Below are 26,623 nucleotides of genomic sequence, written 5' to 3'. Positions count from 1 at the left end.
TGTCTGAAAGCCTTCTAATGTAGTCAGTAGGCCTTTCTAAGCCGTTAGGCTAGATACACTGCCCCCCCCCCCTTTTTCTTTTTAAATGCTGTGGGGCTAAATGAGAAATATTTGATCTCCCCCCCCCCCCCCCCCATCAGTGAGGATTGTCCCTACTGGCTATTTTACTCAGACAGCATCTGTACTAGACCTGTATTGAAATCTGTCACCCGTGGCCTTTGGGGGCAGATTAGGTCCCATGATCTGCTCTGCTGGCTGCATCTGTGCATTACAATCTTCTCACTTCTTTGGGTTCATCAACATGGCCTGGGAGAGCACGGCCAGGAGAGGGAGAATTGCAGCACACGGTATGCAACCATCCAAGGGCAGTTGTTGATGGATCCCATAAGCAAGATCTGCGGAGGGTTAAGGTGGAACGGGGGGGGGGGAGGGAGGAGGAGAAGAACTGGTGCACAAGAAAACCCACACACGTTGGGACTTAGCTTCTATACGAATTGCCAGCTGCTGTCAAACTGTCTCAGCAGGAGATTCCCCGCTCTGTGATCTGGCCGCCAGCCCCCCTGACAGTTTCCTCCCGTCGGCACTGATGGTCACTAATGACGCAGTGGGAAGGGCAGGGGTTGGGCGGAGCAACTGGTGGCAAATAACTCTTAAGGCCTGGCTAATGGCTCAGGACTTGAAACTGTGCTGTGGATTGCTTCTTGCCGGAGGCTGCCATATTTGCTGAAGCCCAGTGGCCGAGCAGCAGTGACTCCTTAGCTCGGCAGCAGATCAGCCTAGCCTCTAGTGCATGGGTGCTCAACCTGTGGCCCTCCAGCTGTTGCCAAACTACAAGTCCCCATCTTGCCTCTGCCTTTAAGTGTCATGCTTATAACTGTCAGCAACTTGCAATGCCTCATGGGATTTGTAGTTCTGCAACAGCTGGAGGGCCACAGGTTGAGCACCCATGCTCTAGTGGCTCAGATTTTCAGCACAGTGCAAAAAAAAAAAAAAAAAAAAAGAAGGGGAGAAGAGCAATTGAGCATGTGCAATACTGGATTTTTAACAGTATAGAACTACATAGCTTTACCTGCAAATGGGGCCAGCATGAAGCAATCAAGCAGGATTTCATTTTCTGACCAAGGTCCTATCTTAACTGCAGCTCCTTGCATTTTAGACAAGAAAAAAAGTAAAATAACCTTAAAATTATGAGGTCTTCATTTTAAAGTACATCTAAGGAGACTGGAAAAAGCAATTAAACTTTATGTAAAGAAATGCTAAACATACATTCCCATTTATAGTTTTAGGTAAGGTATGCGTTTGCATACATTTTTCTTCATGAGGAAGTATGCAGGACTTCCTGTTCAGTTGAGCAACTGTACTTTACCTCTCCCAGTTTCTCAATACAAGTATAGGGACAAAGCTTTGCCCCCCTTCTTAAAAATTAACCAGTTTTGCTTTGCCCAAGCAGGGAAACACAACATGCTCACTATCATTTCTCCTAAAAATTCTGTTCAGTAACGGAAGCCAAGAAGGGGAGAAATGTGAAGTTTACACGTGTGGTGGGCACCCTTTCCCCACCGCATGCAAGCTGGTGTCTGAGCATCCAATCATCAGCACTGTCACATGGAAAGAAGGGGAGCCATTCCCATGTTCACCTATACCAAAAGTACAAAGTGTTTTTCTTTGCTCCCAGTGGCCAAATAGACCAGCTGGTAACAGGGCTGCTGTTAGAAATTACAGGGTCCAATACCGCCTGACAGGCCCCGCCCCCAAAAAAATATCAAAATTAAATTTGTGCTAAAATGTGAATGGTAGCAATGCCGTTTTGCGGCCATGGCAGAAATTATACCCTTGCTACTACTGCCTCCTGACACCTGTATTTTGTCATTTTTTAAAATTGCTGAATAGTAATTTTTCTTTGCGAGACTGGCTGCAACTGTGAGCAACTCTTGGCTGCAAGTGTGAGCCAAGTGTTTAGCTTGCAGTTGCAAAGTGGCCCCATTGAATTCAATGGGAAGTTTGATAGGTGGTGCTGCCTGTCAAACTCTGCAGCCTGTGTTAAAATGCCGCAGCTGTGTAGTAAAACATTGCAACTACATAATGTGTACAGCCCTGTCTGACGGTATTGTTAGGATTTGGGTGTGCAGCTAGGGGTGGTGATAAATCCACGGCTCAGCCAACCATGTGAAAGAGTTCTTAGGCTGCATTCCCACTTTGTATTTCCTGACTGTGTGACAAAGGGTAAGGGAAACGCATGCTCGGCATGGATTTTAGGAATGCACTGCAATCTCGCATAGTGCTTGTGGTGCCGTTAATTGTTAATGGCACCCCAAAAACAGCTTGCATTTTGTAATGTGACAAACTTGCAAAGCTGCATGCCTGAAAATGTTCTAGAACTTTTATGGTGTGTTTGTCAAATATAGGGCACCCATTCAAGTGAATGGGCTGCCCTATGTATAAACAATGTAAAAAAAAAAAAAAAAAAAAAAAAAAAAAAAATGCAGGAACATGTGTTCTCGCTATGCCAAGTGTGAATGGGGCCTCAGGAGTGGCATATAGAAATAGCTGGTGCATTGTGGCTGGTGAAGATGTTTGTCAGCTGGAATTCTGACCATTCTGCAGCTTCACCCCCCCTTCCTCAGTCACCCCTTTCCATTAGAAGCAATACAACATTCAAATCCTACAGCCACAATTCACAGAGCACGGAGTAGAGGTCAGGAGAGCAGAGCTCGGGACTCATCAGGGAGGAACAGACAGAGAACTTCTTAACTTCAACCTTTCTTCTTTGCAAGATAACGCTGCAAAAGGGGGAGGGGAGGGGGGAGTTTAAGGACCCACAGAACACCGGTGTTCTGCCTAATACAGTCCGCCCATCAAATGCTGTCCGCTCCGTACTGCGCATGCGCAGTACGGAGCAGCCGAAGCTTCGGAAAAACTCCGAAGTTGAACGGCGCCTGCGCCGTGAGTGGAGGAGGTAGCCCCACTATCCAAGCGGACATAGGGTTAAGAATTTTAGAGGGCCCCTCGCGGGCGAGTTTCGCTCGCCACGCTTCGGGCTCGGCCTCGCTCGGCTCTTTTTTATTCTAACTCTATGTCCACTTGGATAGTGGGGATAGAACCTGGACTCACGGCGCAGGCGCCGTTCGTCCTCGGCAATTTTCGGAATCTATGTTCCTGTGTACTGCGCATGCGCAGTACGCAGGGGACAGCATCTGATGGGGGACACTATTTTACAAGACACCGGCAGTGTAATGATTTCAAGGCAGAAGCAGAGAGACAGTGTGCAGCTGTCCCTGCTGCTCCAAAATCAGGATGCAGCCCGAGAATAAAGCCAGCATGGGTCAGCAGGCAAGTAAGTAGAACACAGCACAGGAGTCACAAGGCAGAACAGCCAGCTCTGCTCTCCTGCGGTTGTCCGGGCCCCCTTTTGGACTGATGAGGCTCGGGCCCCCTACTGGAGGGCTGACTGTACTGCCTTATCAGCGGCCCTGGCTGGTAAGTAAAAGGAAAAATTTGATTATATGCTGTGGTTGGCTTCCCAGTTAAAAAAAAAAAAAAAAAAAAAAAACCACCCACACACTTTTTTTTGGGGAAGCCTGAAAAGCATTGCTCCAGTGATCAGCAGATCACGGATGCCATGCAGGCCTCCAGCAGACTGTTGGTGTAAGCCGTCTGGCTCCTACATTGTAGGGCCAGGCAGCTTTAGGCTGGGTTCACACTGATGCGGTCTGCTGCATCGCAAATCATTTGTACAGGAATCGCACCGGCTTCCTCTACAAATGACATGCAAATTCAGTGTAGTGTGAATTGAGCCACACACTACATATGGCTCAATTCATACTGAAGCCACACCAAAAACATGCAGGACCCCTTTTCTGTCCGTACTGAAATTGAATCGTATGGGTGTTCAGACCCATGCGATCCAATTTACCAAAATCGGTTTGCAGAATGCAGTGCAAACTGTGGGAGTCATTAACTTTATATTGCCCACCGCAGTGGTTTGCAGAGCAGTGTGTGAAATGCCTGCAATTCTCATGCAGTGCAAGAACTTCTGACATTCCCACACCGCATCAGTGTGAACCAGACTTGCATTAACAGAAGGAATCAATTAACTACCACAGTGATCAACAGCACAATGATGCAGTCAAGTGGGTGGAGCCGCACTCTTTGAATTGTGGCAACTTAGTACAGGGAGAAGATCCCTGGCTCGCTGTCACAAGGAAGGGGTGCAGGAGAGGGGTCTGATGTTGCACGTTACACCCCAAATATGGGTGTAATGTTCAGAAAGGTGAACTTACCCTTTAAAATGTAATCTACTGCTTCGGCTTTGAAGCAGAACTAAATGCTCTTATCCTTTTACAGCCAATAAAGCGGCCATCTAACTTGTGTGTTATCTGCAGCTGTCATGGTGCTGCACAAGTGATCAGTTTGACACCAATCATTTGACAACCTGACTGTTCAGTTAAGAACACACACACACACACACACGTGACAGTTACTCATGGCATTTCTTGAACGTAACCATTTTGGGAAAGCGCTCCAATCAGCAACTTTAGTTCTGTTATGGAATTACAAACCATGAAAATGGTTGTACCTACTATTTTCTACTTTGTAAGGTTCTTATGAAACACTTATACGAAGTCAGATTCAGTTATTCAACATAGCTAAATGAGAGAGAGTAAGTGTAAATATAATATAATATATATTTTTTTTGGGGGGGGGCTAATATAGCAAAAAAAAAAAAAAAAAAAAATAAAATATATAATTCTTCTAAATTGACACTGTTTATAGCACAATTGTCAGTTAAAGCGACACAGTGCCCAATCGCAAAAAGTGCTCTGGTCAGAAAGGGGGTAAAATATTCTGGGGCTGAAGCAGTTAAAATGCTCGTAATGGCTTTTAATTTTTTGTGGTTCAGGTAAACATTTCAATAATTACACATAGCTACAGTTTACCTGGACTAAAAATTAGAAAAATGAAAATGTTCAGTTAACACTGAACAAAGTGAAGGTTTTTTGATGTGTGGCGTCTTCCTGTAAGTCTAGCCATGTTCAGCAAATGACAAGTGGAAATGCCCCAGGCAATACTACATAGTTGTGACAAAAACAAAAAAAGTTATGTGCTACTATAATCAGGTTTTTAAGCCTTCGAGGCATGCATTTTAAAGTTCATCTTCCAGCAAAATTGACATGCCAGTATCGCACTTAAAACTAGTATTGCAGTAATCACACCCTAACCAGAGATTTGATTAAAAGGAGTACAGCCAAACCTCGTTTGGCTGTACTTCTATGGCTCACAGGAGTTCCTTCTGCACTCCCATGGCCCTTTCTTTTTAGCAGACAGCGGGCTGAAGTCACAGCTGGTCCAGGCTCAGGAAAGATTGCAACCACCCACATGACTGGATCGACACCCGGCTCAGCCCCCCCCCACACACACACACACACACACACACACACACACACACGGAGGGGTATTGAGGAGCTTTTATTTGGGTACAGTTTTGCATGACAGCATTGAAAGCTGAAAATTGTCTGGAGCAGAATAGAGGGTGAATTGGGGTGATCGGGTCCAGTATTGAAGTAGTTAACCAACTGCATGTCAAAATAAAGGGCAGTTTACCAACCAGTAAATCAACCATATACGCTGTGCAGTGAAGGCTGCTTAAAGTGGACCTGTACCATGTCTATACAAGTGCAGAAACCCCTACCCAAGTTCCAAGTGATGACCTGGAGCTTACACAGTGCCGATGACTCCCTCCCCACATCTATTACGACAGTGTCGAACACCTACAGCGTCAGCCATAAAGCTCCACCGTGGTCATGGGAGGAAGGTAGTTAAGCGACATGTTCCCCATAGCATAGTATGGAGGAGTCTCCAAAGTTCCTCCATAGCAGCTGATGCAACCCATGGGAGCAAGGAGTTGCCTTTAAGTTATTGGCTGCGTGTATAGTTTTCTTCAACCCGTTTAGCTCTCTGCTGTTAACTCTCACCCCATGCCAGAAAAAGTATATTTTTACAGCTTGGACCAATGTAACTACAGTATCTCACAAAAGTAAAGTACACCCCTTGACATTTTTGTAAATATTTTATTATACATCTTTTCATGTGACAACACTGAAGAAATTACACTTTTCTACAATGTAAAATAGTTAGTGTACAGCTTGTATAATAGTGTACATTTGCTGTGCCCTCAAAATAACGCAACACAGCCATTAAGTCTAAATTGCTGACAACAAAAGTGAGTACACCTCCATGTTAAAATGTCTAGATTAGGTCCAAAGTGTCAATATTTTGTGTGGCCACCATTATTTTCCAGCACTGCCTTAACCCTCTTGGGCATGGAGATCACCAGAGCTTCACAGGTTGCCACTGGAGTCCTCTTCCACTCCTCCATGACGACATCATAGAGCTGGTGGATGTTCTAGACCTTGCGCTCCTTTCATTTGAGGATGCCCCACAGATGTTCAATAGGGTTTAGGTCTGGAGACATGCTGGGCCAGTCCACCTTTATTCTCAGCATCTTTAACAAGGCAGTGATAGTCTTGGAGAGGTGTCTGGGGTCATTATATACTGCCCTGCGGCCTAGTCTCGGAAGGTAGGGGGGGGGGGGGGGGGGATCATGCTCTGCTTCAGTATGCCACAATACATGTTGACTACAGGACATGGTACCAGTAATCCATGTCCTTAATCTGCTTGTCTTCAGCAAGCCATTTGTGGGCTCTTGTTCACCTTTAGAAAAGGCTTCCTTTCGGCATGACAGCCATGCAGACTAATTTGATGCAGCGTGCGATGTATGGTCTAATCACTGACAGGCTGAACCCCCCCCTTTCAAATCGCTACAGCAATGCTGGCAGCACTCATACATCTAATTCCCAAAGACAAACTCTAGATATGATGCTGAGCACGTGCACGCAACTTCTTTGGTCCACCATGGCGAGGCCTGTTCCGAGTGGAACCTGTCCTGTTAAACCGCTGTATGGTCTTGGCCACCATGCTGCAAGCTCAGTTTCCGAGTCCTGGCAAGCTTCTTATTGCCCAGGGCATGTAGAGCAACAATTCCTTTTTTCCAGATCCTCAGAGCTCTTTGCCATGAGGTGCCATGTTGAACTTCCAGTGACCAGTATGAGAGAGTGATGGCGATAACACCAAATTTAACACACCTGCTCCCCATTCACACCTGAGACCTTGTAACACTAACGAGTCACATGACACCAGGGAGGAAAATGGCCAATTGGGACATTTGGGAATTCCAGCTTCCAGGGGTATTGCCAAGATATGGTACAAACAGTTTACATTGGCCAAACTGGATTAATGTAACTATGCATAACGTGCTAATGCCTGGAATTCTTGTTTAAAATGCTTGTTCTAAAAAAGGGAAGCAATTTTTACCTTAATGGATTCCCTGCATCAAGTTAAATATAAGTCTCCCTGTTTAGATCACCACCTCCCCAAATACTTAAACCGAGTCCCATCTCGATCCAGTGTTGTGCTTGATTACAGCAGCACTGCTTTCCCTTATTCTCCCCTACAGGCCTCAGCAGCAGGAGCCATTGACTCCTGTTGCTGTCAGATCTGTCGAGGGAGCATGCATAGACGACCACTGCTCAGGAGTGAGCAAATAAGTGCTTTCTATGGTAGCACACAAAAAAAAAAAAAAAAAAAAAAAGAAAAGGAAGAAGGGTATACTGAAATATATACAAGCTTTACAATCACTTTAAGCCTCTGTTCATGTTAAAAACCACATGTAATCAAATGAAGCGCACCGGTTTCTTGTCCAATTCACACAGGATCCAGTGCAGTGCAATTTCAGCCCATTCATTTTGAATGGGCTGAAGTCGCACCAAAGTCCTGCATGCATCAATTTTGGAATTGCACTGTAACTGGATTGCATGGTACTTTTGTATCATGCAATCCGATGCAGGGGGAAAAAAAAAAAAAAAAAAAAAAAAAAAAAAAGGCACTGCATTTGCAGTCTTAACAGCCCATGTTGCAGTGTAATGAAGTGTCCACAAGGGGTCATTTTTATCTGCTATACATGTACATTATGTTAATAGTTTACCCATCAGAGGATTTCCAGTCCTGCATTTTAATACATATTTGGGTACTTATGGCATTGTCATTTTAATGAATTAAACACTCAGCTGTAACTAGGCAGTAGCGCAATTTATACAAGCCTTCAAATACGAGACAAAAACTAATTGTTACTTGCAGATATACACTATTACTATCTACCATCTGTACTGTAGCCAACATTTGGATACTATGGGGAAGTTTAGCAGTAATATCATTAAGCCGACTTCTAGGCAAACTGCTGAATATAAAGAAATGTCTATAAGGAAGTTGTCCTACCTGCCAAAGATTTGCATTCCTGTCACTCCAGATGTAAGATTCACACTCCTCTGCGTTGCAGCATTTGAGCTGCTACAGGTCAGACAACCACTCTGATTTCTCCTATTTATGGTACTTGTATAGTGCTGTCTATTTATGCAGCACTTTACATATACACTATACAGTCATATCAGTCCCTACCCTCATGAGCTTACAACCCAAGGTCTTCAACTCACATTCACAAATATACTAGGGCCAATTTAGACAGGAGCCAATTAACCACTTAAGCCCCGGACCAATTGTCAGCCTAAGGACCAGAGGTCTTTTTACAATTTCGCACTGCGCTGCTTTAACTGGTAATTGTGGTCATGCAATGTTGTACCCAAACGAAATTTGCGTCCTTTTCTTCCCACAAATAGAGCTTTCTTTTGAGTATTTGATTGCCTCTGCGATTTTTATTTTTTACTATATAAAAAAGGAAAAAGACTGAAAAATTTGAAAAAATATATTTTCTACTTTTTATTATAAGAAAAATCGTATAAACTCAATTTTAGTCATACATTTTAGGCCAAAATGTATTCAGCCACATGTCTTTAGTTAAAAAAATAAAAATAAAAAAAGTCAATAAGCGTATATTTATTGGTTTGAGCAAAAGTTATAGTGTCTACAAACTAGAGTACATTTTCTGGAATTTACACAGCTTTTAATTTATGACTGCCCATCTCATTTCTTGAGGTGCTAAAATGGCAGAGCAGTACATAACCCCCCCCAAAATGACCCCATTATGAAAAGTAGACACCAAGGAAATTGCTGAGGGGCATGTTGAGCCCATTGAATAATGAGACAAAAAAAAAAAAAATAAAGGGTTTCAAAAAGTTGTCACTAAATGATATATTGCTCACACATGCCATAGTTATATGTGGAATTGCACCCCAAAATATATTCTGCTGCTTCTCCCGAGTACGGGGATACAACATATGTGGGACTTTTTGGGAGCCTAGCCACGTACGGAACCCAGAAAACCAATCACTGCCTTCGGGATTTAAATATAAAAACGCTACCAAAAAAATAAAAATAAAAAAACTGTTAGCGATCGCAGGGATCAGGCCTGACTCTGCAAACGCTGCAGTTATGGGTTTAGTGTTTTGTAAGTGACAGTGATCGATCGATACTGCACTTGGGTGGGCTGGACGAAGGGGCAAAACACAGGTGCTAGCAGGTATCTGGGCTGATCCCGCTAACAATGCATTTTTTTGGAACCCTAAACTGCTGGGGATGCTAATATAGATCTGATCAGATCAGATATTGATCTGTTCAGATACTATACCACTACGGGAGGTTTATGATTTGCGCGTGGGTGTTAGCAGTACTGGCACTAACCTAGCGCTGCCTGGGGCGACGCAGACCCTGACCCTAAAACCTAATTGATATCACCCGCCGGGTGATCAGGGAGTTAAACCTTTATTGGGTAATAAATGGTGGGTGCCCTGATGCTATAAAAAGCAAACTAACCAGAGTCACCCGTAACACTTATACGGTGATCACTGGTAAAAGGGTTAACTCTAGGGGCAATCAGGAGGTTAAAATCTTTATTAGGTAGTATATGGGGGTACCTAACGCAATAAAAACTTGGCAGTGAACCTAAAAAAATAACCATCTACCTAGCGGCACCAGTGACACTAATGCAGCGATCAGAAAAACGATCACTTAGTGAAACTGGCAAAAAGGGGGTGAAACGGTTAACTCTAGGGGCAATCAGGGGGTTAAATCTTTATTTCTATGACGTTTCAATAGAGAAAGTGAACTGCGCCTTGAGTTGCAACAAGGCAGAAAGCACCACTCATTGCCAATATGCTAAAATTGACAGTTTGTGTCCACTCATACCAGTGCCCTCAGAGTGCTTGTATAACACTTCCATGTGCATGTTCTTCTACTGCACAGACATCACAGAACTCCCCATGACAATGCCTACCATCTGCATTTCTCATAAGGCGCATCTGCTCTGGGATTATTCAGGGTCAGCATCCGCTTCTTTAGCAAATGTGCTTTCTCAGATACAAGAATCCTGCTTCCCGTTTAGTTCCTGACTTTAAAGGAGGTTGTAAAACCTTACATATACCCAGTGTAGCGACTGGCCTCAGGTGATACGGAGATTAAACAAATCCTCCCACATAAGTTGTGCCTGGTTATCTCCAGTCTTCTCTACATCATTTCAAAGTCCAGAATTTACAAAGCTGGTCTGAGAGTTCAGAAAACAGGGAGCAGAGAGCTGAAACCACACAGCGGAGCTCAGTGAGGAGAGCTCCAAGAGCTGATTGGAGGGAAGGGACACGCCCCTGCACACAGGAACTGAGCTGAGGCTGTCAATCGGTCAGAGGCCCCTCCCCGGTCACCTTCTTTTCTCTTGGTATCAGGAAAACTTGTCAGAAATTACTCATGCTTATAGCAGAGGCAATGACACCCTGTGCTCTGAATTGAGACAAGTACACACTTTAGACAGGGATCTCAAACTGGTGGCCCTCCAGCTGTTGCAGAACTACAAGTCGCATCATGCCTCTGCCTGAGAGAGTAAGGCTGGATTCACACTGCTGCAGCTACGAGAGCCGATGTGATTCGCACCGCACTGCAGTGCAAATCACATCTGATCTCTGTGCGATGCGAGTTCAGCCATACAGATAGTATGGCTGAATTCGCATCGCACCCGCCCCAAACTCGCACAGGACCCCTTTTTGGTCCGCAGCAGAATCGGATCGCATGGATGTTCACACCATGCGATCCGATTCCTGTCCGAGTTTGCAGATCGCACTGCGATATGCAAACTGATCTGGGGGTGTCAACGTTTCACTGACACTCCCAGCAGTTCGCATAGGGCAGTGTGAACTGCCGACAGGAGGCATGCGATGCGGGAACCTGCCACGGATTTGCGGCATTCCAGCATCGCTGCAGTGTGAACCCAGCCTCATGCTTATAACTGTCAGCCTTGCAATGCCTCATGGGACTTGTAGTGCCACAACAGCTGGAAGTGCAGCCAGTTTTGAGGCTCCCGCATGGTTCCCTTTTCATATCTGAGGTTGACAACCACTCTTCTAACAGGTTTATTGACAAAATTATACAGTTTCTAACAAGTCATTCGTTTATTCATGCAAATTAGTAACTGAAACTTACACTTTACTGGCCATTAATATTTTTTAAATCATTTCATTGTATTCTTGATCAAAAATAAAAAAAACTAATAATTACATTTTGAACGTTTAAAGGATTAGATTGACTTTTGTAGATTTCTGGGGTTTTTTCTTGCAAAGTTCAGTAGATCATGTGCTCCACACACTTAATGTGAAGAAGGAGAACATTATTTTCAGCAACTTACACATCACAGAGTACCAAGAAGTTCTGAAAAATACTTCAGTTTTAGGACACCAATTTAGATTGAAAGATTAAAGCAACAATAGTGGTTCTTTATTAGATGTCGTGTTCCTTGCAATCAAGTTGGTGTTCAAAACACGACTCAAAGTACATCTACTGAAGTATAAGGCCTCATGCACACGGACGTTTTTACAGCCGCTTTTTTGCAGCTTAAAAACGCCTGTCCATGTTAGTCTATGGCTTCATGCCCACCTAGGCGTTTTTGAGCTGCAAATGGCATAGGCGTTTTTAAGCTGTAAAAAAAAAAACCCAGGACCAGTGCGTTCCGTGGCGCAGAGCTAGAGCTGTAAAAACGCAAATCGTGGGAAAAAACACGCAAAAACGCGTAACATTTTCTTTGTTTTCTGAGTGCTATAGCCAAGAGATGTGTTTCTTTAAAAACGCTACTTAACGCTAAAAAACGCCAATGGAAAACACAGTAAATATTGAGTTTTTAACGCCGATTTTTCCAGGCGTCAGAGCTAGCTTTGCAGCCAGTTTTTAAAACGTCCGTGTGCATGAGCACTTAAAGATAGCTGGACACAGCCTGGGATTTAATCATGGTCTTCAGTGAGATGCCCATCTCTTTAGGGCAGAATTGGCTGTTTTTGCCCCAGAGACATCTATCTATCTATCTATCTATCTATCTATCTATCTATCTATCTATCTATCTATCTATCTATCTATCTATCTATCTATCTATCTATCTATCTATCTATCTATCTATCTATCTATCTATCTATCTATCTATCTATCTCTATCTATCTATCTATCTAGGTGCTGGTCCCTTTGAAGTCTATGGGGCAAAAAAACATCCAAATCTGCCAGAAAAGAAGGAGTTCCTGTACTTTGATCTACAACAGGTACTGAGCACTCTGATGTGAGCATGCAAAATTTAAAACAAATTGGATTTTAACTGTTCAGCATTTTATAACTAAAGCTACAAAATTCTCAGCTGTTACGGGGCCTTAGAGCATCCTACACTAGGTACACCATATCCAAGCACGATTGTCCTCCCCACCCCTCTGGCATGTACTCACATGGTGCCAGGCCTGTGCAGTCTTCCTGCGCTCATCATGCTTGGGCACAGTTAGCGATCAAAGATGCGATCCATGTCCAAGTCCAAATGAACTGTGCCAAGACCATCTCATTTCCAGCAGGTTAAGGGCACTGCACAGAGCAGTTCCACCATAACACCATGGAGAGAATTCTAAAAACAGGCACCCTCATGCCACCCACCTGAACCCAAACATTACAGCCCGACATGGCTGTTTACATGCCACAGCCAGCATGCTTTGATTTACGGTCACAGCATTTATAACTGAGGATGCACAGTCTAACAGTCTATCGCGAGCTGCAGATCAGGATCCAAGGAGAGAATGCAGTCATCGCCTCACAACTGCAGCTTGATCTGGTGTCGGTGGATGGGCCTGTGGTTTCCACTAACAGAAAACCAGCAGAAGTGCTACCAACCTCTGCCCAGCACCGGCAACAACTGTGGAGTTCCAGGGAGCTGGTGCAGTCAGGCTCTCTCCCCAACAGTTAGCTGGAGCAGATGATGTAGGGAAGATCCTACGCCCAGCTGAACTGCTGGCAACGGAACAGAGCTGCTGGCCTCTGCCCACAACAAACAGAGGACAGATTTCCTGTAAAGGTGGATGGGACTTCAGTCTCCACCTGTATACCCCAGGGATTCTGGGCAGTAGGCCCAGATGCCCAACAGCATGATGGACTGAGCCCAACCACCCTGTCTTCTCTCCTGCAGCTAAAGGGACTCCAGGGGGGAAGGACCGGTGCGCACTTCCCCCCCAGCAGGGAGTATGTTCTATGAGAAAGGCAGACCCCATCTTAAAAAAAAAAAAATATATATATCACCTGTTAGGGTTGATGGGGGCTGCACTTAATGCATCCCATGCATTAAAGTGGACCTTCCGCTCATCGGAACCCTCTCCCCCTCCGGTGCCACAATCGGCACCTTTCAGGGGGGAGGGGGGGTGCAGTTACCTAGATAATCCAGGTAACTGCACCCACTTCCGGGATAGCTCTCTGCGGAAAGGGGCGTAACTTACGCCCCTTTCCGCAAGTGCCCCGCTGCCTGCTGGGAAACACACAGATCCCAGAGGCAGCGGGGACCATCCTCATTGCGCAGCGCGGCTCGCGCATGCGCAGTAGGGAACCAGGAAATGAAGCCGAAAGGCTCCATTTCCTGATTCCCATACCCAAGATGGTGGCGACAGCACTCGAGTGTCGATCTAGAGATCGGCTTCGGGTGCCGACATCGCGGGCACGCTGGACAGGTAAGTATCACTATTTTAAAAGTCAGCAGCTGCAGTATTTGTAGCCGCTGGCTTTAAAAAAAAAAAAAAAAAAAAAAAAATAACGCGGAGTCCCGGTGGACTCCCGCTTTAAGGTGAGGAAACAATAAAATAAAAAACTTCTGCCAGTGAACCCCACCCCGCCTCAAGGTGGCAGCTCTACTGGTGCAGGAAGGTGTGCGATTATTGCTTTCCTGCACCCGCTCATATGTGAGCATACAGGAAGGAACTAGCTTACATGCAGTACATCAGTCACCTTCAGTATCTGTTCCAGCACATAGAAATTAATGAAATCTTACTTTGACGTTTCAATAGAGAAAGTGAACCGAGTTGCAACAAGGCAGAAAGCGCCACTCCTCATTGCCAATATGCTAAAATTGACAGTTTGTGTCCACTCATACCAGTGCCCTCAGAGCACAACGCAGTGGAAAAAACATCCCAGCACATTGCAACGCATTTTCATGAACGGGCCTCTACTACACAGCAACTGTAAACAGGCCATGACCTAGCTTGAGACAAGTACGCAAACTGTCCCTGGCATTGCTTTGCTCCATGTTTTTTTCTGTTAAAAAAAGGAAAGTCCAAAGTTTTTACTCTACATGGGCGTCCTGGTTATGGACTTAAAATAAAAATAAATGCAAGTCAGATCATCAGCACCATAGCCAGGCAAATGGCATTATCATACAACAGGTCTGCAATGACAACGTCAAATGTGTTTCTTTCAGTAAAGTTAAAAAAGGAAAACTCTATACTATGGGGGTTATTTACAAAAGGCAAATCCACTTTGCACTACAAGTGCAAAGTGCTCTTGGAAGTGCAGTCGCTGTAGATCTGAGGGGGGACATGCAAGGAAACTAAACAGCATTTTAGCTTGCACATGATTGGATAACAAAATCAGCAGCTTTACCCCTCAGATTTACAGCGACTGCACTTCCAAGTTAGTAAATAACCCCCTGTGTTCTTCATGCCGTCTTTATTGGGAGCTTGGTGTTTATTTTATTTTAATTTTTTTTAGAGTTACTGCCTAAACATCTGGGATCTTTGATTTCCTCCATGCTTTCCAGGTAGATCTCAACCTCTGAAAGTTTGCCATATTCTGCTATAAGGTTTTCTAAAGACTTTGAGAAAAAAAGAAAGAAAAAAGAAAAAAAAAGGTTTATAAAAACGCGCACACACCCCACCAAGAAAAGTAAGGGTCCTGTTACACCATTTGCATTGGCTTTTGTTCAAATGCAGTCCCAGGACATAGACAACGCAATACTATGCATCAAATGATGCATCAGCACTGCTCACAAGGGACTGCAGTACAACATGGCTCCTAGCGTGAATAAGTCCTAAAGCAACACAAATATTGTACTGTACAGATCAATGAAATGTATACTCCCCTAAATCCAAAATCCTTTGAAGTCATAGTACTAGAGCAATGGCTACACAATTAATCATATTCTGAGTTCTTATGTGCACATTGCAACCTATAATTACTAAGAACGTGAATGAGTCACAGTATTGCTTCATAAAGAGACACCATTGTCTTAATTTTTTTTCCCCCCAATGTAAATGAGGGCAGCCTCCATGTTTCTTTTAGGAATAGTTTCCCGTAGCAACTAAAAACCTATATAACTACAATCTCCCAGCACTGCAAAATTTAAAGATAAAAATAAATAAATAAAAGAAAACATAAAGAGTAAAGTGATGAACAGATATTGTTACTGACTTTACACATCTATGAATTTCATACCTGCCTAAATCCAGACTCTGAAGCGTCACTATGAGAGAGGCGACCACATACTTTCTACAAACTATACGATCACTACCACCAACTAGTGTCCCAAAACTTTCAGGTAAAAAGTCAACAGTCAAGTGGCGTACAGATACGTGGTACGGCACACACACCTGATTTTTTTTATTTTTTAAATGCACCCAAATCCAAACTGCCCTCAAATTTTCCAGTATGAGAGCGGTGACCACACCTTCATATGGAAACCTAAACATGAAGGAGTCGCTGATAGTTTTGCTTTATAAATAAATACTTTCGGTAAGACTCGGTTCCCACTGGAGCAACTTCTCAGGCGACTTAGCCGCTTGACAAGTCACGCTCCATTCTGTACAATGGAACCAGTCCAATAGGAGCGACACAAGTCGCTCTGACTTAGAAAAAGGTTCCTGTGCTACTTTTGGGACGACTTCAGGCGACTTGCATTGACTTCTATACAGAAGTCATTTTGCAAGCCACCACTGAAGTCGGATGCAGGTCGTCTGAGGCAGTCGCGTTGCCTCAGTGTGAACCAACCCTTAATGAGGAAGGCAGCAATGGCAACCTTCAGGAACACTTTCCTTCAATATCTAAAAGCTTATAAAACTGCAGTAGAGTATAAAACTACCATCTACTGGTGCGACAAGATTGTCAGGTAAAAATTCAAAAAGGAGAAATAAATGGAGACCAAATACATTTCTTTAAAAACTAAAAGCTATACTACAATAACTACTACTTCTCAGCATTCCAAACTTTTGAGGTAAAAATTTCAAAACAGTTAAGTGACATATTGACGTCCTATTATACACCTCTATGAATTTTATACTCAATTGCAAAACCTTCCTCAAAGTTATCATGAGAGAAGTGGCTACATACATTCCTTTAAGAACTAAGGAAACTACCATTTCTCAGCATTCTGAAATTTGAGGTAAAAATACAAGAACAAAAAAAAAAAAATAATACCACTGTGTCATACTCTTACATTTTATATGCATTTAAATCAAAACCTGCTTCGACTTTCCAGTACAAGAGCAGTGACTACACCAATTCATTTAAAGCTTTCAGGTGCATATCGAAGCCTATAATTACTAAACTGTGACTGACTCACTGACACTGTTTTGCTTCGTAAATAAAAAAACGCCTTTAACTTTTTTTTTTGGTTGCTGTAAATGAGAGGTCAGTGGTAGCGGCCTCCATGTTTCTTTCAGGAACTTTCCAGCAATGTAAAAACTTAAAAAAAATAAAAATACTGTAACTAAACCTCCTGGTGTTCCAAAATTGTCAGGTAAAAATTCAAGAACCATAAAGTGACATACAGACGTCGTACCGTACAAATCTATACATTTTAGACGCACTTAAATCCAAATTTCCCTCAGCATTTCAGTACGAGTATGGCAACTACACTATCACATACCAAGCTCACATGTATACAGTAACCAAAAAAAAAAAACCCGAATAAGTTGCTGACATGGATTTGCTTGGTAAAAGCAAAACCATATTTAAATTTATTTTTTTCTGTAAGACCCACTTTCACACTGGGGCATTTTTCAGGTGCTTTAGCGTAAAAAAAAAAAAAAAAAAAAAAAAAAAAAAAAAAAACGGGGGGGGGGGGGGGGAAGAAAAAAAAAAAAAAAAAAAAAAAAAAAACGCATCGGTAAAGTGCTTGAAAGAAGCCTCATCTGCAATCCCAATGTGAAAGCCCAAGTGCTTTAAGAGCCCTTTCACAATTTCAGCGCCCGAAAAACGCTTGTGAAGCACCGCTTAACCACTTTCAGACCGGACCAATTTGCTGGTCAAAGACCAGACCACTTTTTGCGATTCGGCACTGCGTCGCTTTAACTGACAATTGCGCGGTCATGCGACGTGGCTCCCAAACAAAATTGACGTCCTTTTTTTCCCACAAATAGAGCTTTCTTTATGTGGTATTTGATCACCCCTGTGGTTTTTATTTTTTGCGCTATAACCAAAAATAGAGCGACAATTTTGAAAAAAATAAAAAAAACGCATTATTTTTTACTTTTTGTTATAATAAATATCCCCCAAAAATATATAAAAAAAACATTTTTTCCCTCAGTTTAGGCCGATACGTATTCTTCTACATATTTTTGGTATAAAAAAATAAAAATAAATAAATAAAATCGCAATAAGCGATTATTGATTGGTTTGCGCAAAAGTTATAGCGTTTACAAAACAGGGATAGTTTTATAGCATTTTTATTATCAATTTTTTTTTTTATTTTTTTTTTTTTTTACTAGTAATGGCGGCGATCAGCGATTTTTATTGTGACTGCGACATTGTGGGGGACCCATTGGACATTTTTGACACATTTTTGGGACCATTGTCATTTATACAGCAATCACTGCTATATAAATGCAGTGATTCCTGTGTAAATGACACTGGCAGTGAAGGGGTTAACCAGTGGGTGGCAGTGTAGGGGTTAAGTGTTCCTAGTGGTGTGTTACGCTTTCATTTAGTGAACACTGATCTCTGCTCCAATCACATGGAGCAGAGATCAGCATCACTAGTTGCTAGGCAGAATGGAGAAATTCTGTTTACAAACGGCATTTCTTCATTTGGCCGATCCGTGAGACGATCGCGGGTATGCCTGCGGCGATCGAGTCCGCGGGTCCCGCGACCAGACTCACGGGGGTCCCGACCAGCGCGGGAGCGCTCCCGATGACAGGGCGGCAAATTTAAAGGGACGTACATGTACGCCCATTTGCCTGCCCGTGCCATTCTGTCTAAATACATCGCCGTGCGCTGGTCGGCAAGTGGTTAAACTAGCAGCACTTTACCAGTGTTTTTCAAGCGCTATTGGGGCGCTTTTAACCCCTGCCAAATAAAGGGTTAAAGCGCCCACAAAGCGCTGCTGCCAAAAATGCTTTCCAGGCACTTCCCATTGATTTCAACGGGAAGGGGCGTTTTAGGAATGGTGTATTCACCGCTCCAAAAGCGCTGCAAAGAAGCTGCTTGCAGGACTGACGCCCTGCCAGCGCAGCGCCTCAGTGTGAAAGCACTCAGGCTTTCACATTGGGATTGCAGTTGCAGCTTCTTTCAAGCGCTTTTTTTTTTTAAAGCTAAAGCGCCTGAAAAACGCCCCAGTGTGAAAGGGATCAGCAATGGAAGCCTCAGAGTTTCTTTCAGGAATGGTTTCCTTCAACAACCCCCCCACGTAAAAGGGATGTCGTAGTACACACACAAAAAATAAATCAGATGCAGCTCACAGCAGGGGTCCGGTGCGTCCATGTTCACAATTTCCAGGATAAACCATGCCCAAATTTTTGCCTGAAACAGAGCCTAAGATGCACAGAACCCCTGTGCAATACACTCCGCGGCCACCAGAGATGTGTGAGCCGGGTCAATGAGACTCGGCTGATCACAGATCGGATTAAAGGGGGAAAACCCAGCCCCTCACCAAGTGATCAGCTGTCAGCCAATGACAGCGGATCACGTGCTGTAAACAGAAGATTGGCAATTGGCTTTTTCTGCTCATGCCGACGGGGTGAGGAAAAACAAAACAACAACAAAAAAAAACAAAAACAAAAAACAAACACGCTGATCACTGGCTTCTGTCAAAAGGGATGTCGGCCCTAAAGGAGGGCAAGACACCACCACACCTGTACCCACCAGTGCCACCTCATCAGTGCACTTCAATGAAGGAGAAAAATTACCCATTTGCAAAATTTTATAACAAAAATATAAAAAGTTTTTTTTTTCTAAATTTTCGGTCTTATTGCAAAAAAATAAAAAACCCAGCAGTGATTAAATACCACCAAAAGAAATCTCTATTTGTGGGAAAAAGAAGATCAAAATGGTCATTGGGGTCCAGTGTTGCATGACCACGCAATGGTCATTCAAAGAGTGACAGCGCCGAAAGCTGAAAACTGGCCTGGTCATGAAGGGGGTTTAAGTGCCCAGTAAGCAAGCGGTTAGTATTCAAGAACAGTAAAGCGACATACTGATGTTTTGCATATCTATGCATTTTTTAACCAGCTACAATAAATCCAAGCCTTTCAGTACATGAGCTGCGATTACAAATACTCCATAAAAAGGTTAAGTTGACCTTTCCCAACAAAAAAAACAAATAAGAATTTAAAAAACCAAGGCCATTGTTCAACGTCCCAAGTCTTTTTAAAGTAAAAATTCAAGAACTGTAAAGCAACATACCGACTCGTACTGTGCATATCTACGTTTTATACCTACCTAAACTTTCCAGGAAGTTTCAGTACGAGAGCAGGGACTACATATATTTCCTTTAAGAACTAAAAACTTTTTTGAAACTCATCTCTTTGGAGGTAAAAATTTAACATATTGATACATTGTACTGTACACATCTATGAATTTAATACCCACCTAAATCTAAACTTACCTTGAAGTTTCAGTACAAGAACAGCGACTACATACATTTCTTTAAGAACTAAAAGCCATTATACTATACCTTCTGAGCATGCTAAAACTTTGAGGTAAAAATGCAAGCACAGTAAAAATGGTGGATTCACACTGTCCTGGTGCGGTCCGGTCCCGCTGCACTTTTAGCAAAGAGCAGCTAACCCTCTATTTTCATGCGTGTTAGCCACACTTCCCTATAGACTTCTATGATGTCCTGCGGTTTTGATGGGATCTTAGAAAGTGCATCAAAGATGCAGCACAAAGATTTTTGGTGCGCTTTCCACAGGACCTCATTAGATGTCTATAGGAAAGTGCAGCTAACCCACGCAAAAACTGCAGCTTAGCGGAACTTTAGCAAAAGGCCAGCATGAAGTCATCCTAAAAAGTGACGTGTACAGTGAGACAGTGTATCGCTATACTGTACTTCAGTTTTTACCACAAAAATTAGGATTGCCAGTTGGTAGTTTTTCAGCGTTATAGATGCTGTACCGGAAAGAAACATGGAGGTTGCCATTGCTGACCTCTCATTTAGGCTCGATTCACACAATCGCGACTTGGAATCCAACTTGTGAGACCCCCAAATCACATGACATGTGAAATCCCAGGTCAGTTAATGAGAGTTGTCTTAGTACAACTGAAGTTGCTCCGACTTTACAAAAGTCCTATGACTATTACTGTACTATTTCAAGGTGACTTCTATCAGACTTGTCCCCTTAGACTTTAATGTAATTCGCCTCCATGTTGGATCCCCATCTAGATTGATGTGATTTTGCTCCGACATTACCAGATTACCCAGTCATTCCCTCAAAGTCGGACTTAAGACGTGTGACTTTTTGGTGGCACCAATGCAATTCGAGCCTTAGGCTTGGTTCACACTACCACGACTTGGGATCCGAATTGAGAACCCTGGAGATTGCCATTGCTGACCCCATATTTAGGCTCGCTTCACACTGCCGACTTGAGACCCCAAGTTGCATGAAATGCAATGTTAGTCAACGAGAGCCGCCTTAAGTAGCACTACTGAAGTTGCTTAGGCTTTAAAAACTGCTCCTGTGCTACTTCAAGGCAACTTCTGCCCATAGACTTTAATAAAAGTCGCCTTTGAGTCAGATCCTCATCTAGATTGATGCGATTTGGATCTGATATTACAGAAAGATTACCCAGGCAATCCCGAAAGTTGCTTCCCAAGTTGTATCAAAGTAGTACTCAAGTTGGCAGGAAGTCGCCTGGCAAAATGGTGCAACTGCCAGGTCATAGTAGTGTGAACGGAGCCTTATGGCAAAGAAAAAAAAAAAAGTTAAAGTGTTTGTACTTATGAATCAAAACCGTGGCAGTAGGCCACTAGATCAAATATTTTAGTCACTTTTGTACTGGAAAGTTTTGATTTAGATAGATATAAAATTCAGAGATGTACAGTGCGACAATACAGCATGTCTCTTTACTGTTCAAAATATTAAAAGGGAAAAAAAAAATTCAAGGATTGCCATGAGGTGGTAGTTTTTAGCTGTTATAGTTTAGTGGTACCCAACCGCTGGCCCACAGCACCCTTTGATGTAGCCCGCCACCTCCTGCTCTGGGATGGTGGATCAGCAAGCCCAGATTGCGGGTTCCAGACCTGCCATCCCTGAGCATCAGTGTGAAGAACTGAGCCGCCGCAAAGGAAGTAGAGCGGGCGCTTCCAGTATAGCGCTGGCTCCTGTCACCAAAAGGTCTGAGAGATACAGGAGGCATTATCTCTGCTCTCTACTGCAGCCGCATGCTTCCTCCAGCACCGGCTCCTGTCACACTGATGCTGGCTGGTTCCTGACCCACCATCCCTGAGCAATACCCATCAGCAGCACCTGCCTGGGGGACAGCTGCAGTCAGTGATACCTGCAGGAATCCTGAGGAAGAAGTGAAGATTGAGGTCAGTTGTGGTGCAAGTAAACCACAGTGCATCAGTGTGAAAGCAGTTTGAGGCCCTTTCACACGATCGGGTCTGCCTGTCCCACCTGGCAGACCCTCCATTCACCTCTATAGAGCTACACAACGGACTTATGTTTGTTAGCTCATCTCCAATCTGATCCACAAAAAGCAGAAGGTAATCTGTCCCCTTCTGTCTGAGCAGATCGGATCAGAGGGCCCATAGGAGTAGAGCGGGCTGGGTCAGTGTCTGCTCTGCATGTGCAGCGTGGACACAGACATGTAATCCATACCGCTCATTGTAGCCCACAACCGGTTACCAAGTCGCTAAAGTGGCCCTCGCTCCTCAAAAGGTTGGGCACCCCTGTTCACACAGGGGCAGCTTCGAAGTCACCTGACTCTGAAGCTGCCCCATACAAAGCGACTTCAGCCCGGTCTGCAAAACGACATATATAGCAGTCAATGCAAGCCACTCTGAAGTCGCCCTAAAGTGGTATAGGAACTTTTTTCCTAAGTCAGAGCGACATGAGTCACTCCTATTAGAACGGTTCTATTAGACAGAACGGCCAAGTCGCCCGACAGGACGCCCCTGCGTGAACCGGGTCTTCTAGATACTGTACCTGAAAGGAACACGGAGGCTGCCATTGCTGACCTCTCATTTACGTAGAGAGAAAGTTAAAAGGCGTTTTGTACGTCTGTACCAAAACTGTCAGTGGTGGTTTGGTAGCAGTAGGCCGCAATATCAAATATTGCAGTCACAACTTTTGTATTGTAAAGTTTGGATTTATATGGGTATAAAATTCATAGCTATATACAGTATGACATATCGCTAAAGCTACAAATTTTTTTTTATTTTTTTTTAAACCACCTAAATCCCAAAACTTTTTTCCATATGAGAGCAGGTGACTACTTGGTAATTACTAAAACGTGACTGAGTCACTGACACAGTTGTGCTTCGTAAACAACAGACATTGTTTTATTATTTGTTCTCGCCTTAAATGAGAAAGCATTGGTATGGGCCCAGCTTCAGGAGTGTGCCAATTGAGGTAAAAAAATAAATAAAACTTTATTAAAAGTGTTTTGTACACAAAGAATTAGCATTGTGAATAGTGACTGGGTGATGTATAGGCTCCCAGAGTCATTAGTTGCCTGAGCACATTTATAAATATAATGTGTGGTAATGAGAGATGGACACAATATAAAAAAAAAGGTAATAAATAGTGATTTAAGCAGATTTCAGAGTGTGGTGCAGACAGCCCAGGCCTCTAGCAGCAGCCATGTCAGCCCTGCAGCCCAGGCCTGACACACACACACTGCTCACTCACTCACAGACAGACACAGGCAGCAGAGAAAAAAAGAAAATGGCGCAGAGACTAAGTCCCCACCGCCTGAAAGACGACTTTCAGGCGGGGAAAACTGTGGGGAAACGGGGTCGGAGGAGCCCGGGGAGGGCGGCACGTTGGAGATCGGTTCGGGCTGAACAGAAATAGGGGTTTTTTAGCCGGGGATCACCCTCCACGGGCCGGATGGAAGGCTCTGGAGGTGAACAAAGGAGCCGGTGAGCGAGCAGACGGGACTTAGTCTCTGGACGCCATGTCTGCCCTTTCTAGAGGAGGAAGGAGAGTGAGGAGAGGAGGAGGAGGAGGGGGGATGGGGAAAAAAGGAGGAAAAAACAGGGGAAGCCAACACCTCAATCCACACACTGCACCCCCAAAATGTGCCCCATACACCCACACTAACCGGGGGACCCCAGAACTTACCGTTTGCCCGAAAATTCGCGTCGATCTACAGGAGAGAGAGAAAGAGAAATCAGGACATGGGGGTGCTGGTCAGATAGAGGGCTCTGCTAAACTCCCCGCACCCCAAAAATCACACTTTACTGATGGAGGTCACCATACCCTCTAAGAGGGGGACCCCCCAATAATCAGAACCCCAATCTATAGATCAGACCACAAAAGAATCAGATCCATCCTACAACATTACATGTATCAGATCCTAGTTATAAAAAGTATCTGATCATTGTTATAACATGCACCCCCCCCCCCAATAAAAGGGGGTACCCCAACACCTCAGCTATACTATATGAATCAGATCATAAAACATAAGATGCATCAAATCCTAACTATAACATTATATGCATCAGATCCTAGTTATAAAAAAGTATCTGATCATCGCTATAACATGCACCCCCCAGTAAAGGGGGTACCCCCAACACCTCATCTATAGTATAATATAAATCAGATCATAAAACATAAGATGCATCCTCTGACATTACATGTATAAGACTCTAGTTATAAAATAAGTATCTGATCATTGTTATAACATGCACCCCCCCCCCCCCAATAAAGGGGGTCACCCTAAGGAATAAGATCACATCTATAATATAACATGGATCAGATCATAAAATACACAAGATGTATCAGATCCTTCCTAGAACATTGCAGGTTTTAGATCCTATTTATGAAAAGTACCTGATTATATTTATAGGACAGGGTGCACCATATCCCCCTCTTGATAAAGGGGGCCCCTCAATAAGTCATCAGATCCCATGTATTACAATACAGGATCCCATAAAATGTTTTAGATCCTATTTTAGAAAAGGATCTGATCCTATTTGTACAAGATTCATCAGATCCTACCTATAAATGGAGGCCCCTACCTGTAAAGGGGGATCAGATCCTTTTAAGATTGATCAGATCTTACCTAGAATATAATAATATTAGGTGCACCAGATCCCATTTGAGCTAGAATATAAGATCCTACCAATAACCAATGGATCAGATCCTACAACATAACATGTAGAAGGCCCTACCCAGAATATAGAGGGGGTATCAGATCTAGAACAAGTGTAGGAGATTCTGTAATATAAAACTAGAATAGGGTCTGTACTTATAATAGAAGATGGAGGAGATCCCCCACATATAATAAAAGGATCAGATCCTATATTAGTATAAATATATCTATATTAATCATCAGATCTGGTTCGTGGCCTTCTAAAGGAGGAGGAGGGGGGGGGGGGGGGGAGTTGATATATAGGGCCTGGATGTTTGGGGGGGTGAAGGGATGAGATGATGGGGGTGATCAGAGATACAGTATAACTGTCAGGGTGGAGGAGGGGGGACCTGTGGGGGGAGGGGGGGCAGCATGCTTTAGAAGGTTTGGGGGGGGGGGGGGGGGGGACTGAAGAGGAAGCAGAGGACTGTACAGCTGGAACACGAGATCACTGATACATTGTGGCCGTTTAAAGGGATTTCTCACCCGGATCTGATGGTTTCCAGGAACTGGGGCAGACCATGTGGATGGGGGGGGCTCATCTAGTAAAGGTTTTGGGGGGGATGGAAAGAAGGAAGGTGATCAGCTTACCTGTGAGTCGTTGTGACTGTTATCCCCACTCATCCTCACCAAGTACAGAAAGGGGGGATCAGGGAATGAATGGAGGGGAGCCGGTAAGGAGCCTAGGCGTCGAGCACAGAGATCTGCTAGAGAAGGAGAGAGCAGTATGGACGGCTCCCGTATTGTGTGTCTTGGGGGGGAAGGAGCAGGGTACAGCCAGGAGAAGCAACAGCAAAATGAGAGTGGGCAGAGACACACAGCGGATTGTGTAACAGCTAAGTCCCGATTTAGCCCGACTGCGCAGGCGCATCTCATTTAAAAGGCCCGGGGGGAGGAGCGTCGACTGAGCGAAGGCCGCGCCTCTTCCGTCTTTGCTCAGCAAGGAGAAGTTCACAAGCGCACATTCCCGGCTGGTGGATCAGACCGGCTGTTACTGTAGTGATCGCGTCCCCGGGTCATCCGCATCCGGGCACTGCTCAATAATACTCCATGGGGGGTCACCCCTCTACACTGGAGGTGTGCACACTCAGGAATACAGGAGAAGGTTACCAGCCGGGTGTGTTTTATTGTTTAGATGAGGGGGGATTACATTACAAATCGGGGAGGGCCAGTCAGCAATATCTTCTTCCAGCAGAGGAGGTCAGAATCTCCTGAGTCACATCCTTGTGTATAGAAAGTCATTGTATAGAAAAATAGATCCGGTGTCCTCGTCACATAGTGTCCGACCCGGGACAAGGAGAAACCGAACATCTCCAAAGATAAACAGCGCCTGCGCGCTGTGTCCAGGTTCAAGCCCCACCATACAAGTGGACATAGAGTTAGAATAAAAAGCCGAGCCAAGCAAGGCCATGCCCGAAGCGTGGCGAGCGGCCCTGTTACTATGAGCAACCATATATCCACTTGGATGGTGGGGCTTCAACCTGGACTCAGTGCACAGGCGCCGTTCTTCTTTGGAGACGTTTGCAGTCTCCTTGTCCTCCGTACTGTGCAAGTGCTGTGCCTGCGCAGTACGGGCAGAACACTATTCGATAGGTGGACGCTTTGTGTCAGAACACCAGCATCTCCATCACAGAGCCCCCCTTACCATGTGTGTCCCCATCAGAGTCCCCCCCCCTTACATTGTGTGTTCCTATCAGAGTCCCCCCCCTTACATTGTGTGTCCCCATCAGAGTCCCCCCTTACATTGTGTGTCCCCATCAGAGTCCCCCCTTACATTGTG

At 44.2% G+C, this 26,623-nt stretch overlaps 1 protein-coding gene across 1 annotated transcript in view; it reads right to left on the bottom strand.

Moving 5' to 3' along the window:
- The window catches only part of TOP1 (DNA topoisomerase I), a 58,606-nt gene extending 32,912 nt beyond the window's left edge, over nt 1-25,694 (bottom strand). The window contains exons 1-2 of the mRNA XM_077459129.1: nt 25,435-25,694; nt 23,832-23,856 (exon numbers count right to left, since the gene is read on the bottom strand). Of these exons, the coding sequence (XP_077315255.1) occupies nt 23,832-23,856; nt 25,435-25,467 (58 nt within the window). The 5' untranslated portion in view covers nt 25,468-25,694. The remainder of the gene's footprint in view (nt 1-23,831; nt 23,857-25,434) is intronic.
- Nucleotides 25,695-26,623: the final 929 nt, after the last annotated feature.

Source organism: Lithobates pipiens, unplaced genomic scaffold, assembly GCF_037356315.1.
Source record: "Lithobates pipiens isolate NorthernLeopardFrog02 unplaced genomic scaffold, aLitPip1_a1.2 Scaffold_28, whole genome shotgun sequence".
Lineage (NCBI taxonomy): Eukaryota > Metazoa > Chordata > Amphibia > Anura > Ranidae > Lithobates > Lithobates pipiens.
Note: the sequence above shows the minus strand (reverse complement) of the source record. Positions and strands in the feature narration are given on the sequence as shown.